At 47.6% G+C, this 14,341-nt stretch overlaps 1 protein-coding gene and 2 long non-coding RNA genes across 30 annotated transcripts in view; 1 reads left to right on the top strand and 2 right to left on the bottom strand.

The window, feature by feature from the left end:
* Positions 1-14,341, top strand: part of LOC110257438 (uncharacterized) — a 69,396-nt gene that overhangs the window by 52,469 nt on the left and 2,586 nt on the right. The gene's annotated exons all lie outside the window — the stretch shown is intronic.
* LOC146395289 (uncharacterized) lies at positions 2,469-6,495 on the bottom strand. The gene is made up of 2 exons (XR_014832299.1): positions 5,715-6,495; positions 2,469-3,595 (listed from the first exon to the last, which is right to left on the bottom strand). It is a non-coding gene; the product is annotated as an uncharacterized LOC146395289 (long non-coding RNA).
* DLGAP4 (DLG associated protein 4) overlaps positions 12,194-14,341 on the bottom strand; it is a 251,556-nt gene continuing 249,408 nt past the window's right edge. For all 26 annotated transcript variants that reach the window (XR_014832265.1, XR_014832270.1, XR_014832271.1 and 23 more), the window contains one exon: positions 12,194-13,991. Coding sequence is in view for 13 of the 26 variants with exons in the window: in XM_085003824.1 (XP_084859950.1) it covers positions 13,773-13,991 (219 nt within the window). In the remaining 13 variants the exon portion in view is untranslated. The remainder of the gene's footprint in view (positions 13,992-14,341) is intronic.

Raw genomic sequence — 14,341 nt, 5'->3', positions numbered from 1 at the left:
GAACCCTTAGGCTGTGAGGGCCTTCCCCACGTGGGCCGGAGAGGGGGAGGGGATGGGGATTGGGGTGGGGGGGTGGACAGCCCCGGGAAGGGGGTTATCGGGCTGGCCCTTCCTCTCCAGCGAGGCAGGCAGAACGTCCAGGGACCCGCCCCCCCAGTCCTACCCCCACCTTCCCCCAAAGGCCCGCCGCCCGGCCCCTTCCCCGGGGAAGGCTTCCTTCCACCAGGCCAAGTATGGCTTTTTTCCAGTCCCAAAGAAGAGGCGTGTGGGAGAAGACCCACCATCCTCAGGCAGAGCCACCAGTCAGGCTCCCGTGGGTGTGGGGCGGACATGGGAGTAGGTGGGACTTCGCCTGGGGCAGCCCACCTCGGCCAAGTCACTCTCCTCTCTAGCCGCCCTCAGTTTCCTCACCTCTAAAATGAGTGGCCAGGAAGAGCCACCCCCCAGCCCCAGCCAGTGAGGGAGCCTGGGGACCCTGAGAGCATCCTTGCTAAAGGCGCTGCACCTTCTTCCCCCTCTTGTTGGCCTGCGTCAGAGGATGGAGTCTGGGAGGACAGACCCATCAGGCCCTGTCCCCTCTCTCTCTTTTTTTTTTTTTTTTTTTTTTTTGTCTTTTTGCCTTTTCTAGGGCCGCTCCGCAGTATATGGAGGTTCCCAGGCTAGGGGTCAAGTCGGAGCTGTAGCCACTGGCCTATGCCACAGCCACAGCAACACGGGATCCAAGCCGGGTCTGCAACCTACACCACAGCTCCCGGCAACGCCAGATCCTTAACTCACTGAGCAAGGCCAGGGATTGAACCCAAAACCTCATGGATCCTAGTCAGATTTGTTAACCACTGAGCCACAACGGGAACTCCCCTGTCCCTCATTTGACCCTTGAGCCAACCCCTTACCCATCAGCCCCTACCTTCCCTTTGATCCAAACAGACCTTCTCAAGGGAACTTTTCAACACCCACTTACTCTGTGAATATGAACTGACATCTGCTACCTGCCAGGCACTGTGCTGGCTGCTGGGGAAATAGCGGTGAACTAAAATCCTGTGCTGGCTGCTGGGGAAATAGCGGTGAACTAAAATCCTAGAAAGCATTTGTTCTTGTTGGGGAAAATAGCATCAACAAGCAGCTACATGGCTTGGAGAATAGAAATAAGTGCGTCGGAGAATAAAACAAGGGGAGGTGAGAGAGAAAGTCACAGGAGGTGAGGGCTGCCTCCCAGGAAGTGACATTTGGGCAGAGCTGAAGGAGGTGAAGGGGGCAGCCCCTGCAGAAGCCGGGTAGGGGGAGCTTGCCCAGCTCAGGGTCAGGGAGGTCAGTGTGACTGAGGGGAGGGGGCTGGGAGATGAGGTCTGAGAAGCAGTAGAGACCTAGCCCAGGGCTCCTCATGTTGCCGGAAAACTGAGTTTGCCTCTTGGTGGGTGTCAAGCCAATAGACCCAAGCAAGCCAAAGATCAGGAGAAGGAAGGATTCATTATTATTTGCAGCAAATAAGGAGAACACCAGGGATCTTTCCCAAAGCAGTGTCTCCTTGACAGTTTTCGGCTAAGGGTACATGCATATTCATGAAGGGGCTTAAGCAGAGAATTCCCACATAGAATTGGGCCCAAGGTTTTCGCAGTCCAGCTTTAGTTGAATGAAGTCTGGAGGGGCTAGAGCCTCCTTCCATCCCCCATCTGAGCTTAGTTCCTGCAGAACTCAAAGGTACATTATTATGTATATCCCTTGAGGAAGAACTAGGACTCTGCTTTATCACTGGCACTGTTGTTTGACTAGCTTTTCTGATCCTGCATTCTTTTCTTCCCTTAAGATCTTTAATCACAAGACCTATTCAAGGGTGTGGCCAGGCTCAGATCACAGAAATGGCTTTGGCCAAGATGGCTTCTCTTATGTCAAGAAACCCATTCCTGGTTCTCTTTCTCTGGGGACGCCCAGCCTATCTGCTTACACGTGTAGGCACTGTCAGATATCAGAGTTGGAGAAGGGTGGCAAGATCTGGCTTGTGTTTTAACTAAATCCCTCTTGGGTGAGGTTGGGAAGCAGGGAGACCATTGAGGAGCTAGTCAGCAGGATGATGTGTCCAGACTAGTGTGGTGGAAGTGCGAGAAGGGGTGGGGTTCTGGACACATTTTAAATTGCATCCAGTAGGATTTTTGCATGGATTGGTATGTGTGTGAGAGTTCAAGGAGAATTCCAAGGGTTGTGGCCTGACAGTGGGAGAGAAAGAGCTGCCGTTTTCTAAGATGAGTTGGTGGTGGAAGAAGCAGTTTTGGAGAGATCAGAAATTCTGTTTTGGACATATTAATTTTTAAAAACTTTATTTTGAAATAGTTTCAAATTTATAATAAGAACCATATAAAGAGCTCTTGTATACTTTCATTTAGATTTTCCAGTTGTTAACATTTGGCTTTATTATATTTTCTTGTGTGTGTATCCAACCCCCAACTATTGGAGACTTGCACACATCAAGCCTCTTTACTTCGAAATACTTTATTTTTTTTTAATGATTTTTATTTTTTTCCACTATAGCTGGTTTACACTGTTCTGTCAATTTTTTACTGTACAGCAAGGTGACCCAGTTACACATAAATATACATACATTCTTTTTTCTCACATTATCATGCTCCATCATAAGTGACTAGACATAGTTCCTGGTACTATGAAATATGTTAGTATCTCCTAAAAAGGGGATTCTATTACATATCCATAATACAATGATTAAAATCAGGAAGATTTTTTAATTAAAGTTGATATACAGCATTATATAAATATAAGTTACAGGTGTACAATATAGTGATTTATAATTTTTAGTTAATACTCCACTTAGAGTTGTTATAAAATATTGGCTGTGTTCCCTGTGTTGTGCATCATTATGTCCTTGTAAAACTCAGGAAGATATTAGCATCGATTCAATACCGTTGGCTAATTTACAGTCCATCTTCTACTTTTGCCATTTACCCCCAATTGTGTCCTTTATAAAAATTTTTTTTTCTGGCCCAGCAGCCAGTCCAAGGTTATGACATTTCGTGGCTCTCCTTTTACACATGTGTGTATGGTAAAATAACAAAATTTACCATTTTCACCATTTTTAAGGTTACTGTTCAGTGGCACTGGGCACCTTTGCACTGTTGTACCGCCCTCTGACTCCAGAACTTCTTCCCCTTCCCCAGCGTAGTTTCTGTAGCGATTAAACAGCAACTCCCTGTTCTTTTCCCTTGGCTCCTGTGCAGCCACCGTTCTCCTTTCTGCCTCTAGGAATGCGACGACTTCGGTACCTCACATGAGTGGAATCATACAGCATTTGTCCTTTTGTGACTGGCTTATTTCACTTTGCATAATTTCTTCAAAGTTCATGTGTCAGAATGTTCTTCTTTTTAAGGCTAAATAATATTCCATTATATAGAGAGACCTCCTTTTGCTTATCCATTCATCCGTCACCTGACATTTTGGTTATTTCCATCTTTTGGTCATGGTGGTTAATGCTGTTAACATGGGTATAGTACAGATATCTTTTCGAGTCCCTGCTTTTCATTCTTTGGGAGGCAAAACTGCAGGATTATATGGTAATTCTGTTTTTATTTTTTTTTGAGGAACCACCATACTGTTTTTCATAGAAGCTGTATCATTTTACATTCCTACCAAAGCATTCTAATTTCTCTACATCTTTGCCAACACTTGTTATTTTCTATTTTTTTTCTTTTTTTTTTTTTAATAATAGTTGTCTCAGTGGATATAAAGTGATATTGCATTGTGGTTTTGATTTGCATTTCTGTAATAACTAGTGTTAAGCATCTTTTCATGTGCTTATTGACCATTTGTGTATCTTCTTTGGAGAAATGTCTATTCAAATTCTTGCCTTTTTAAAACATCAGGTTGTTTAGGGTTTTTGCTCTGGAGTTGTAAAAGTTTTTTATACATTCTGGATAACAACCCCTTATCAGATATATGGTTTGCAAAATTTTCTCCTAATCTGTGGACTTCTCCATTTAAAATAATTTTTAAAAATGGAGTTCCTGTTGTGGCTTAGTGGTAATGAACCTGGCTAGTATCCATGAGGATGTGGGTTCGATCCCTGGGCTCTCTCAGAAGGTTAAGGATCTGTCGATGCTGTGAGCTGAGATGTAGGTCGCAGACACAGCTCGGATCCTGCATTGCTGTGGCTGTGGCGTAGGCCAGCAGCTACAGCTCCGCTTCGACCCCTAGCCTGGGAACTTCCATATGCCGTAGGTACAGCCCTAAAAACAAACAATAAAATAATTTTAAAAATTTATGTAATTTATATACTATAATATTCACCTTTGGGAGTGGGGCGCACCCAGGGGATGCAAACGTTCCTGGGCCAGGGATTGAACCCAGGTCACAGCAGTAACCTGAGCCACAGAAGTGACAACACAGAGCCTTTAACCCCTAGGCCACCAACGACCTCCATTATTTACCCTTTTTAAGTGTATAATTCCGTGATTTCAGAATACTCATAAAGTTATACAGCCCTCCCCACTGTGTAATTCCAGAACATCCGTCACCTCAGAAGAAACTCCATAGTCCCTAGCCGTCACTCCCCACCTGCCTTCCTCCTCCCGCCCCCTGCAAACACCCATCTGCCTTTTGTCTCCGGATTTGTTTACTGGAAGTTTAACGTAAATGGAATCATGTAATACCTGGCCTTTTGTGACTGGCTTCTTTCACTTAGCATGATGTTTTCAAGGTCCAACTATGTTATAACCTTTAGCAGTACTTCATTTTTTTATTGCTGAATAGTTCTATCAATATACTACATTTTTTTCCCCGTTTTCATCAGCTGATGGATATTTGAGCTACACCGCAGCTCACGGCAACACCGGGTCTTTAACCTACTGAGCAAGGCCAGGGATCGAACCTGTAACCTTGTGGTTCCTAGTTGGATTCGTTTCCACTGCGCCACGATGCGAACTCCTTCTTTGTGTCTTTTTAGGGCCTCACCCCCAGCATATGGATGTTCCCAGGCTAGGGGTCAAATCAGAGCTATAGCTGCCGGCCTACACCACAGCCACAGCAACTTGGGATCTGAACCACGTCTGTGATCCACCCTACAGCTCACGGCAATGCCAGATCCTTAACCCACTGAGCAAGGCCAGGGATCCAACCTGCATCCTCATGGGTACTAGTCAGATTTGTTTCTGCTGAGCCAAGATGGGAACTCCTTTCAGATATACATCTAGGAGTGAAATTGCTAAATCATTTGGAAACTCTGTTTAAATGTTTGAGGGACTTGCAAAGCGTTTCCTTCATGCTGCTAATGTGTGAGTGTTTGTTTCCCCACATCCTCTCCGACACTAGTCTTCTAGCCATTGTGTTGGGTGTGAAGTGTATCTCACTGTGGTTTTGATTAGCATTTCCCTAAGGGCTAGTTATGTTGAGCATCTTTTTATGTGCTTATTGGACATTTATATATCTTCTGTGGAGAAGAGATTATTTAGATCTATCAATAGAAGAGATAGATTCTATTTGGATATTTTGCTCATTTTAAAATTTGTTTCTTTTGGAGTTCCTGCCGTGGTGCAGTGGAAATGAATCCAGCTAGGAACCATGAGGTTGCCGGTTCGATCCCTGGTCTTGTTCAGTGGGTTAAGGCTCTGGCGTTGCTGTGAGCTGTGGTCACAGACTCGGCTCGGATCTGGCATTGCTGTGGCTGTGGTGTAGGCTGGCAGCAATAGCTCCAATTGGACCCCTAGCCTGGGAACCTCCATATGCTGTGGGTGAGGCCCTGAAAAGGACAAAAGACAAAAAAATAAAATAAAATTTGTTTCTTTTTTGTTGTTGTTGGGTTGCAAAGGTGCATAAAGCTATTACACCCTCTTACCAGATACATGATTTTCAAATATTCTCTCCCATTCTGCAGGTTATCTTTTCTTTTTTGCTTAATTAAAGCATAAATGTTTTTAATTTTTGTGAAGTTTTTTTTTTTTTTTTTTTTTGATTTCTTGTGCTTTTATTATCCTATCCAAGAAATCATTGCCTAATCCAGGGTCATGAAGATTTACACCTATGTTTTATTCTAAGAGTTTTTTAGTTTTAGCTCTTAAATTTAGGTCTCTAATCCACTTAAAGTTAATTTTGTATATGGTATAAGGGTCCAACTTCCTTCTTTTGCATGTGGCTGTCCAGTTGTCCCGGCACCATTTGTTAGGAAGACTGTTCTTTCCCCCATTGAATTTTCTGGGACTTGAACTCTTGTTGAAAATCAGTTGTCCATATATGTTTGTGTTATTTCTGGACTCTCAGTTATTCGTTGATACATATGTCTATCCTTATGACATTACTGCACAGTCTTGATTACTTTCACTTGGTAATCAAGAAGTGTGTCACCCAGGATTTACTGCTGTGGCACAGCGTGTTAAGGTTCCAGCATTGCGGCAGCTACGGTGTAGGTCACAGTTGTGGCTCAGATTTCATCCCTGGCCCGGGAACTCCCATATGCCTTGGGTGTGGCTGAAAAAGACGAAGAAGAAGAAGAAAAAAAGTGTGTCATCCAACTTTGTTCTTTTGCAAAATTGGCTAGAGTCTCTTGCGTTTCTATTTGAATTAAGATCATCTTGTCAAATTCTACAGAAAAGGCAGCTGGGATTTTGATACAGATCGTGTTGAATCTGTAGATAAATTTGGAGGAGTATTGTAATATTAAGTCTTCTGATCCATGAACATGAACTATATTTCCTTTTACTTAGATCTTTTAAGATTTCTCTTAATGATGCTTTGTAGTTTTCAGTGTGCAAGCCTTGTACTTCTTTTGTTAAATATATTCCTAAGTTTTAAATTCTTTCTGGGGCTATCATAAATGGAACTGTTTTCTTAAATTCATTTCAGAGTGCTCACCGGTAGTTGTTTTTACTCAATAATACTTCCGACACCAAATGTGTAGACTTTTTTTCCTCACAGCAATCAATTCTCCAATTCTCTGGACACCAAATGTCTGTCCTACAATTCAGTTCAATGCTGACCCTAAGTTACCATCCAGTTACCTGGAGTTAGTGTCAGACTCCACGGGTTTAAGGGCTCAGTCCCACAAGATTTTCTCTGCATCACATCCAGGTCACCCACACGTTTGTTCAACTTGACTACAAATTGGGGGTTGCTACACCCCCACCCCAGGATAATAATTTCCTAGAAGTGCTCACAGAACTCAGCCAAATGGAAGAGACACATAGGGCAAGGTGGGGGTGGGGGTAGCTCATGCCCTTTCCAGAGGTGCCATCTTCCCAGCACCTTGAAGTGTTCACCAACCCAGAGGCCCTCCAGACTCTGTTGTTTAAGGGTTTTTTATGAAGGTTTCATTACAGAGGCCTGATTGAATCTTTGGCCCTTGATGATTGACTTAATATCCAGCCCTCTTCCCCCTCCCCTGGAGGTTGGGGGGTGAGGCTGAAAGTTGAGCCTTCTAAACAAGATGTGGTCTTCTTGGCAACCAGCCCCCATCCTGAAGCTATCTAGGGGCCCCCAGCCACCAGTCCTCTCAGTAGCATACAAATGATTCTCATCGCATCAGGGATTCCTAGGGTTTTAGGAGCCGGGTAGCAGGAACTAGGGATGAGGACCAAATATTTATTTTTGGTTATATACAGTAGAGCTATAACTGATTATTATTATTTTTTTTGAATTTAGGGTCGTACCCTCAGTATATGGAAATTCTCAGGCTAGGGGTTGAATCAGAGCTGCCGCTGCTGACCTACGCCACAGCCACAGCAATGCCAGATTCGAGCTGCATCTTTGACCTGCACTGCAGCTCATGGCAATGTCAGATCCTTAACCCCCTGAGCAGGGTCAGGGATCAAACCCACATCCTTATGGATACTAGGCTAGTCAGGTTTGTTACTGCTGAGCCACAACGGGAGCTCCTGTAACTAATTTTTGTATATTGATCTTATTTCCAGGAACATTGTTGAATTCCTTTATTAACTCTGATAGGTTTTTTTTTTTTTTTTTTTTTTTTTTTTTTTTTTTTTTTTTTTGGTGGGTGCCTTAAGATTTCCTATATGAAAGATATCTGTAAATAGAGGTAGTTTAACTTCTTTCCAGTTTGGATGCCATTCATTCATTCATTCATTCTAAATTCATTCTTGCCTAAATGGTCTGACTGGAACCTCCCGTACAATGTTGAATAGAAGTGGCAAGAATGGACCTCTCTGTCTTACTCCTGATCTTGGGGAGAAAGCTTTCAGTCTCTCACCATTAAACATGTTAGCTATGGATTTTTTGGGGTGGGGGGCTTGTCCATCATCAACTTGAGGAGGTTCTCTTCTGAGTATTTTTATCATGAAAGGGTGTTGGGTTTTATAGAGGATTTTTCTGCATTTATTGAAATGTCTTTAATCTCTTTTAATCTGGACCTGTCCCTTAGCTTTTCTGTGTCTTTCATGAACTGATGATTTTGGAGAGTCAGGCCAGTTATTTGGTGTTCCTGCATGATTGGCTTCAGGGTATGGATTTTTGACAGGATTATCACAGAAGTGATGCTGTAACCTTCCCAGTGCATTTTTGTCCAGAGTGTGATGTTAAATTTCCCATCCCTGGTAATAATACCTTTGGCCACCTAGTGTCTGCCAGATTTATTCATCAGAAAATTACTGCTTTTCCCTTTTGTAATTGATATGTTTGTTAGCAGATAATTTGCAAGTTGCTCCTTTGAGACTGAATATTCTGTTCCTCATCAAACTTTCAACCATGGCTTTTTTTTTCTTTTTTTAAATTATAGTTGATTTCCAATGTTGTACCAGTTTAACCATGGCTTTTAACACACACTGATGGTTCAGTTATCACTATGATGGTTGTCAAATGGTGATTTCCCTAACCCTTCTCACTTTCTTTTACTTTTACTAATTAACTGGTCACCATGGACCTGTTAACTTTGCAATTACCTGGTAGACATCTAAGTGGAGATGGCGCATGGGAAATGTAAAATTCAAGGAAAGCTGCAGGTTGTAGATCAAGATGTAGGAATTGTCAGTCTATACACAGTTAAATCCATTAGCAGTTGAGGGTCTCCAAGGGCTCTCGTCCCCTGTTGGTCACAGCCTAAGGTCTGCTGACATGTTTTGGAGACCAATGCTGGTGCTGACTGGATCACCAGGGGACCCTAGCTCCATGGAGGCTGGGACTGAGGGCCTCTGTCTTATGGGGAAGCTGGTCCTGTGGAAGGAAATGCCCTCTCTCTGTTCAAAGCTGGTAAAAGCCTTTACGACTTAAGCTGGCATTCAAGGCCTGTTCAGCTCCCTGAGCAGCAGCAGTCTTACGCTCTTGCCTCTGCTCACTGTGCCTTGCACTGCCACTGCCTGGAGAACCCCTGCTCATCCTCCAAAGCCCAGCTCAACTATTACCTCCTCGAATGTGAAGTCCCGCCCCTACTGCCCCCATCAAGATCATTCAGGAAATAGTTCTTGAAGCTTTCTTCTGTGCTAGGCACTGAGACTGGTGAAACAAACTCTATTCCTGCCCGCAAGGAGCCCGCTGTCTCCTGGTGGACACAGACATTCACAGGTAGTCTCACAGATCTAAGCATCAGTGACAGCAACAAAGAAAGATAAGCGAAATGACCCTCATGCAGAGCAACGGGTTTGCAGCAACCTGGCCTGGCTGAGGGGCTTTGGCAGGGTTTCCCTGCAGAAATGCCAGTTGACCTGAGAGTTGAGTAGAGTAGACGGATGGGGGAGGGGAGCCGTGGTTCCCTGTGCAAGGCCTGAGGTGACGCTCCCAGGGGAGGTACACCTAGAAGGGTGGGCAGGGGCCTCCAAGGCCAAGGTGAAGAGGCTGCCTTTTCTCCTGGGGAGGCCGAGAAGGGTCCTGAGCAGAGGAGGACTGTTAGAGACCCTCTGGCTGCCATGAAGAAGGGGCACTGGGGACCATGTTGATTTTTCACATCAGCCAGGTTCAGATGAGCAGGAGATACAACTTCATTATAAATTTCTCTCATAAACTCCACTCCAGTGCTAGTGTAGGAACTTCATCTCAGTTGGTGGTCTGGGGGAGGGGGTCCTCATGGTCTCCGGCTCCCAGGTCACTGGCAGCAATGGCTTTGTCTGTTGTCCTGGCCCGAAGGCCGCTGAACCCCATGCTGCTCCTGGCTGCAGCCAAGCCTTCTTTCTCTGTTCTCAGGCTATGGGGTGAGGACCCTGAAAAGCTTGGGGACTTGCAAACCCTGGGGAAACAGGTTTAGAAGGGGAAGCTGGGACCCCCTGCGCTCTGGCCTGCAGCCCCTGGCTGGTTCTCGGGGCCCCAGGGATAGTGGACAGTCTCCGGTTCTGCCCCCTTTCCTCTTCCCCTACATCCTACATCCTTCAGGCGGGTGCTTCCGGTCTCTCTTTGGCCTTTTCTGTCCCACAAGGATTGTGCCCTGGACTCACTCCCAGCCTCTCTGGGAAGCTGCTGTAGGCCTTTCCCTGGGGTGACAATAGGCCTCCCTGACAGAACAGAGTACAGGAGGTGGGGCCTCACCTAAGTCATGTTTTTTGTCTAAATTGTTTAATCTGAGTCTAGTGGTGAGAAAACATAAATCCAAATCATGTAACGTTCTATAAGAAGCTTGGATACTTTAAAAAATGTCAATGTTGTAAAAAAAACAGAAGTGGGGAAATTATTTTTGATTCAGTGAGACTAAAGAGACATGATATCTGAAAGCAATGAATGATCCTTCACTGGTTCCTGGATGGACACAAAGGAAAAGCCCCAGAGGACGTGGCGGGGAACTCGGAGTGTGGCTGTGCTCTAGAGGGTGTATGCGGGACGTGCTCGAGGCCGCCTCGTTTGTTAATCAGAGGGTGATGGGGGTACTGTGGGAATGGCATGCTTAGGTGTTGCGTGGCATGTTTGGAGGTGAAGCAGCACGGTGTGTGCTGCTGACTTTGAAATGGCCTGAGATGACAAGAATGTTTGTATATGTCCCTGAGAGGAACACTGCAGAGATGGCAAAATCCTGACAGTTGGTGATTCTGGGTGAAGGACATTAAACTATCTTTTCAACTCGGAGAGGTGGGTGGGGTGGGCTTTCTGTTGCTGCACCAGTGGGGCTGGGAGTGGTGGCCTGGATTCTGCCCACCAGATGTGTCCCTCCCCCTGTGCTCTGATCCCGGGGGGGCCAGATCCCTCCCTCAGCCCCTAAGCTAACCCTCAAGGCCCCTCAAGGTCCGTCAGGAGTAGAGCTGGGCCACTAGCTGGACGGTGGCCCAAGTCCAGTGTGACTGCCTCCTGTGTTCACTCTGGTCTCTGAGGAGCTGGCTCAGCGCCCAGGCAGCCTGAAACCCCGTTCACTTACCTTCGAGTCACCCTCAGGCAGGTCTCGGGGTCCAGGAAGGTACCAGCCCCAGAAGTTTATTGGAGCCACGTGTGCTCAGCCACCACCGGGAGCTCGAGGTGAGGGCGCACTGCTCCAGGGACAGGGGACTGGCCCCACTGAGGAGGGCAGGGCATCCTGAACAAAGGTCCTGGGAAGGCAGTCCCCCTGGGCCTGAGGTCGCCAGTATTTCCACTGGGGGTGGGGCCGAGGGAGAAGATGAGTGTGTGCAGCTCAGTGGGCCAAAGAACTTTCTACAAGGCATGTTCTCACCATCAGCCATTGGCACCTACTGTTCCTTCGCCTAGAACGTACTTTCCCCTGGAAACCATCCCCGTCCCCCAAAGCTCGCTGATACCCACTGTCCTCCCCAGGGTTGACCAGAGCTCCCGCCCAGGCCAGGTCTGGCGGGTCTCCTTTTCTCCCACCTGCTATAGCCAGGAACTCACCTGTGACACGTTCTGTGTCTCCCCCACTGGAGTGTAGGCTCTGTGAGTGACCTGTGGGGCACGGGGCCCAGCAGGGTAGGTGCTTGGGAAGGGCATCCAGTGCAGGTAACTGTCGGGGTGGAGGCAGTTGCTGAGGGCACCAAGCGCCCCATCCTGGGAGCCCCTCTTGGCTCCCGGATCATAACTATTAATTAAGCATTTATTTTTCTGAGGAAGCAGGCCAGGCAGATGTTGCATGCTCATCTTCCAGACTAGGAAACCAAGAGCTTCGTTTTTCATGCCCCGGATCACAGAGCTGGTATGTGGCAGAGCTGGAATTACAGTTTGCACTCAAATCAGCTCCAGAGAGCCGCCACTTAGAAGGGGTCTGGCTCAGCCTCCTGGGGCGTCCATTCCCCCCGCCTCATCCCAGCCTGGCCCATCCCGCTGTAATAACACCATGAGCCCTTGGTACACGTTACCTCATTTATTCTCACAACATGCCTGTGAGGTAGGGAGGGGCGGGGACTGTCCCCATTTTACAGAGGAGGAAGTTGAGGCACACAGAGGTCAAGTGACTTGCCCAAGGTCACAGACGGTGGCCAAGCTGGAATGGGCCCTAGAGCAGGCCCTCACTTCATCCGGGGCCCCCGTGGCAGGTGCCGGACACGGAGACGTGTCCAGTGCCTAGTCGTGGACACAGGAGAGAGCAGCCCTCGGGCACTGAGCTGGCTGCGGGTGGGCCTCACCCTCTCCCTGCCCCCTACCTCGCCCTGCAGGCCCAGGCCGTTGCAGCTCAGGGCTCGTGACACCCCGGGAGTGGGGCTCGGGGAGAGAGAAGGATGACTCGGGTAAAAGAAGAGAACAGAAAACTCAGAGGCTGGGCAGATGGGCCCATGGTGGGGAGGCAGGTAGGAGACCAAAAAAAGGGGGGGGAGGCTGCTTACACACAAGGTATATATTTTTACACACACTTGTACACACACCTAGATATAGTACATGTAAAAATATATGCTATTCACACCCCCGCCTCCTGCCAGGTGCCCCGAGAGCCAGCGGCGGCGCTGGTGGGCATGGGTGAGCAGATGGGCGTTGGTTAAATATACACTCTAAGGTCTATGTGCATATGTACACATACGTACAGACACAGCCGCCCACCCTCGGGACTGTACACAGGCTCGGCCAGGGACAGACCACCCCTGGGAAATGGGGTCCCTCTCTCGAGTGGCCCCTGCAAGTCACTCTGAGTCATATTTTGCTGAAGGAAGAAGGGGCTGGAGAGAAGAAAAAGGCGGGAGCCTGGAGTGTGGTAACTGCGGTTTTTATCTCATTTCCCCGCAAAGACGTCGACCCTCCTCATCTCCTCAGAGAGGCGGGTCACCCCCGGACGCCGCCTAGGGCTGGCGGATCACAGTGGGAGGAACCTACATCTGCGTGTGCGCGCGGGTGTGACTGTGTGTGAGCACTTGGTGGGGGAGGGGACACGTGTCCATCGTTCTGTCCTCTGGGCTCAGCCACCAAAAGGGCGGAGAACCAGAAAGCCGAGAGTCAGGATGGTGACCCCTGCGTGCTTTGTTCTGAAGGGAAAAGAGAGAAACGTAAGAATGAAAACTCCAAGGTCAGAGCCGGGGTAGCCAGGGAGAGAAGGAAGGACATGGCAGGTGCCCAAGGCTGCCCTTGGGCTGTTGTCATCTTGTAAACAAGCTAGTTTAAGTTCTCGTTAGATAGAACAAGTAAAAAGACCGCAGTCTGGAGGCTGGGCTGAGGAGTTGCCGAAGTCCATCTATCTAGTCCACCACGGCCAGCAAGAGGAAGAAAAGTTTTAGAGTTTTGTGTTTTTGTTGATTTGTGTGAAGTCTTCATAACCTAAAGCTGGGAGGGACCCAAAAAAGCCAAATCGTGAGCCCTTGTATGCATCATTTTGAAAGTTGGCTCAGGGTCTCTAGACAGAATAACCATACTAAAGGCTGAGAAAATTTTGTTCCATTTGCATTTAGTTTGTGGGTTTTTTTTAAAATGCCTTAAAATTGTCTGCTTCCTGCTTTCTGGTCTCAGAGCCGGGTCTGGGCCTCGGGGACATAAATCTCAATGCTGTCTGCGCTCTCTGTGGCTGAGTTCTGCCGCACGGAAGCTGCCCGCTTGGCTGCCAGCAGTCTCTTGCGGGCCTCCTGACGCTGCTTGTCCCCAGCGTCAGAGGCCTTGTCGCGGCTCACTGCCGGCTTGGATTTGGCTGGCTTCTTTGGGACCGGAGGGGGTGGTTTCTTCTCTTCCTTTAGTGAGACAGTGAGGAGGGAAGAAAAATAAAATAAAGGTGCCACCTTCTGAGTGGCGCTACCACCCACCCTATGCTGGCAGCTGGAGTCTCCACCCCAGCTTCCCTGCATGGGGCACAAGCAACACGAATCAGGAAGCCACAAGAAGCGATGATGGTGGGAATAGCACAAGGCATAGGAGCAAGAAAGCAAGCTTAGAGTCCTAGAATGTTCTAGTAGGAAAGTACAGACGGGTCACCTGTTCCCACCCCTGCTTTAAACCACTGAGAGTCTGAAACTCACCCAGGAATCACACAGCCTGAGATGGGATTTAAATTCAGGGCCTCTGACTTCTAGGTCAGATTTTT

Source organism: Sus scrofa, chromosome 17 (assembly GCF_054392235.1).
Source record: "Sus scrofa isolate SSC_HxYL_T2T_F1_AM1 chromosome 17, Sscrofa_HxYL_maternal_Yorkshire_Landrace_v2.0, whole genome shotgun sequence".
Classification (NCBI taxonomy): Eukaryota; Metazoa; Chordata; class Mammalia; order Artiodactyla; family Suidae; genus Sus; species Sus scrofa.
This window is presented reverse-complemented; position numbering and strand designations above follow the sequence as displayed.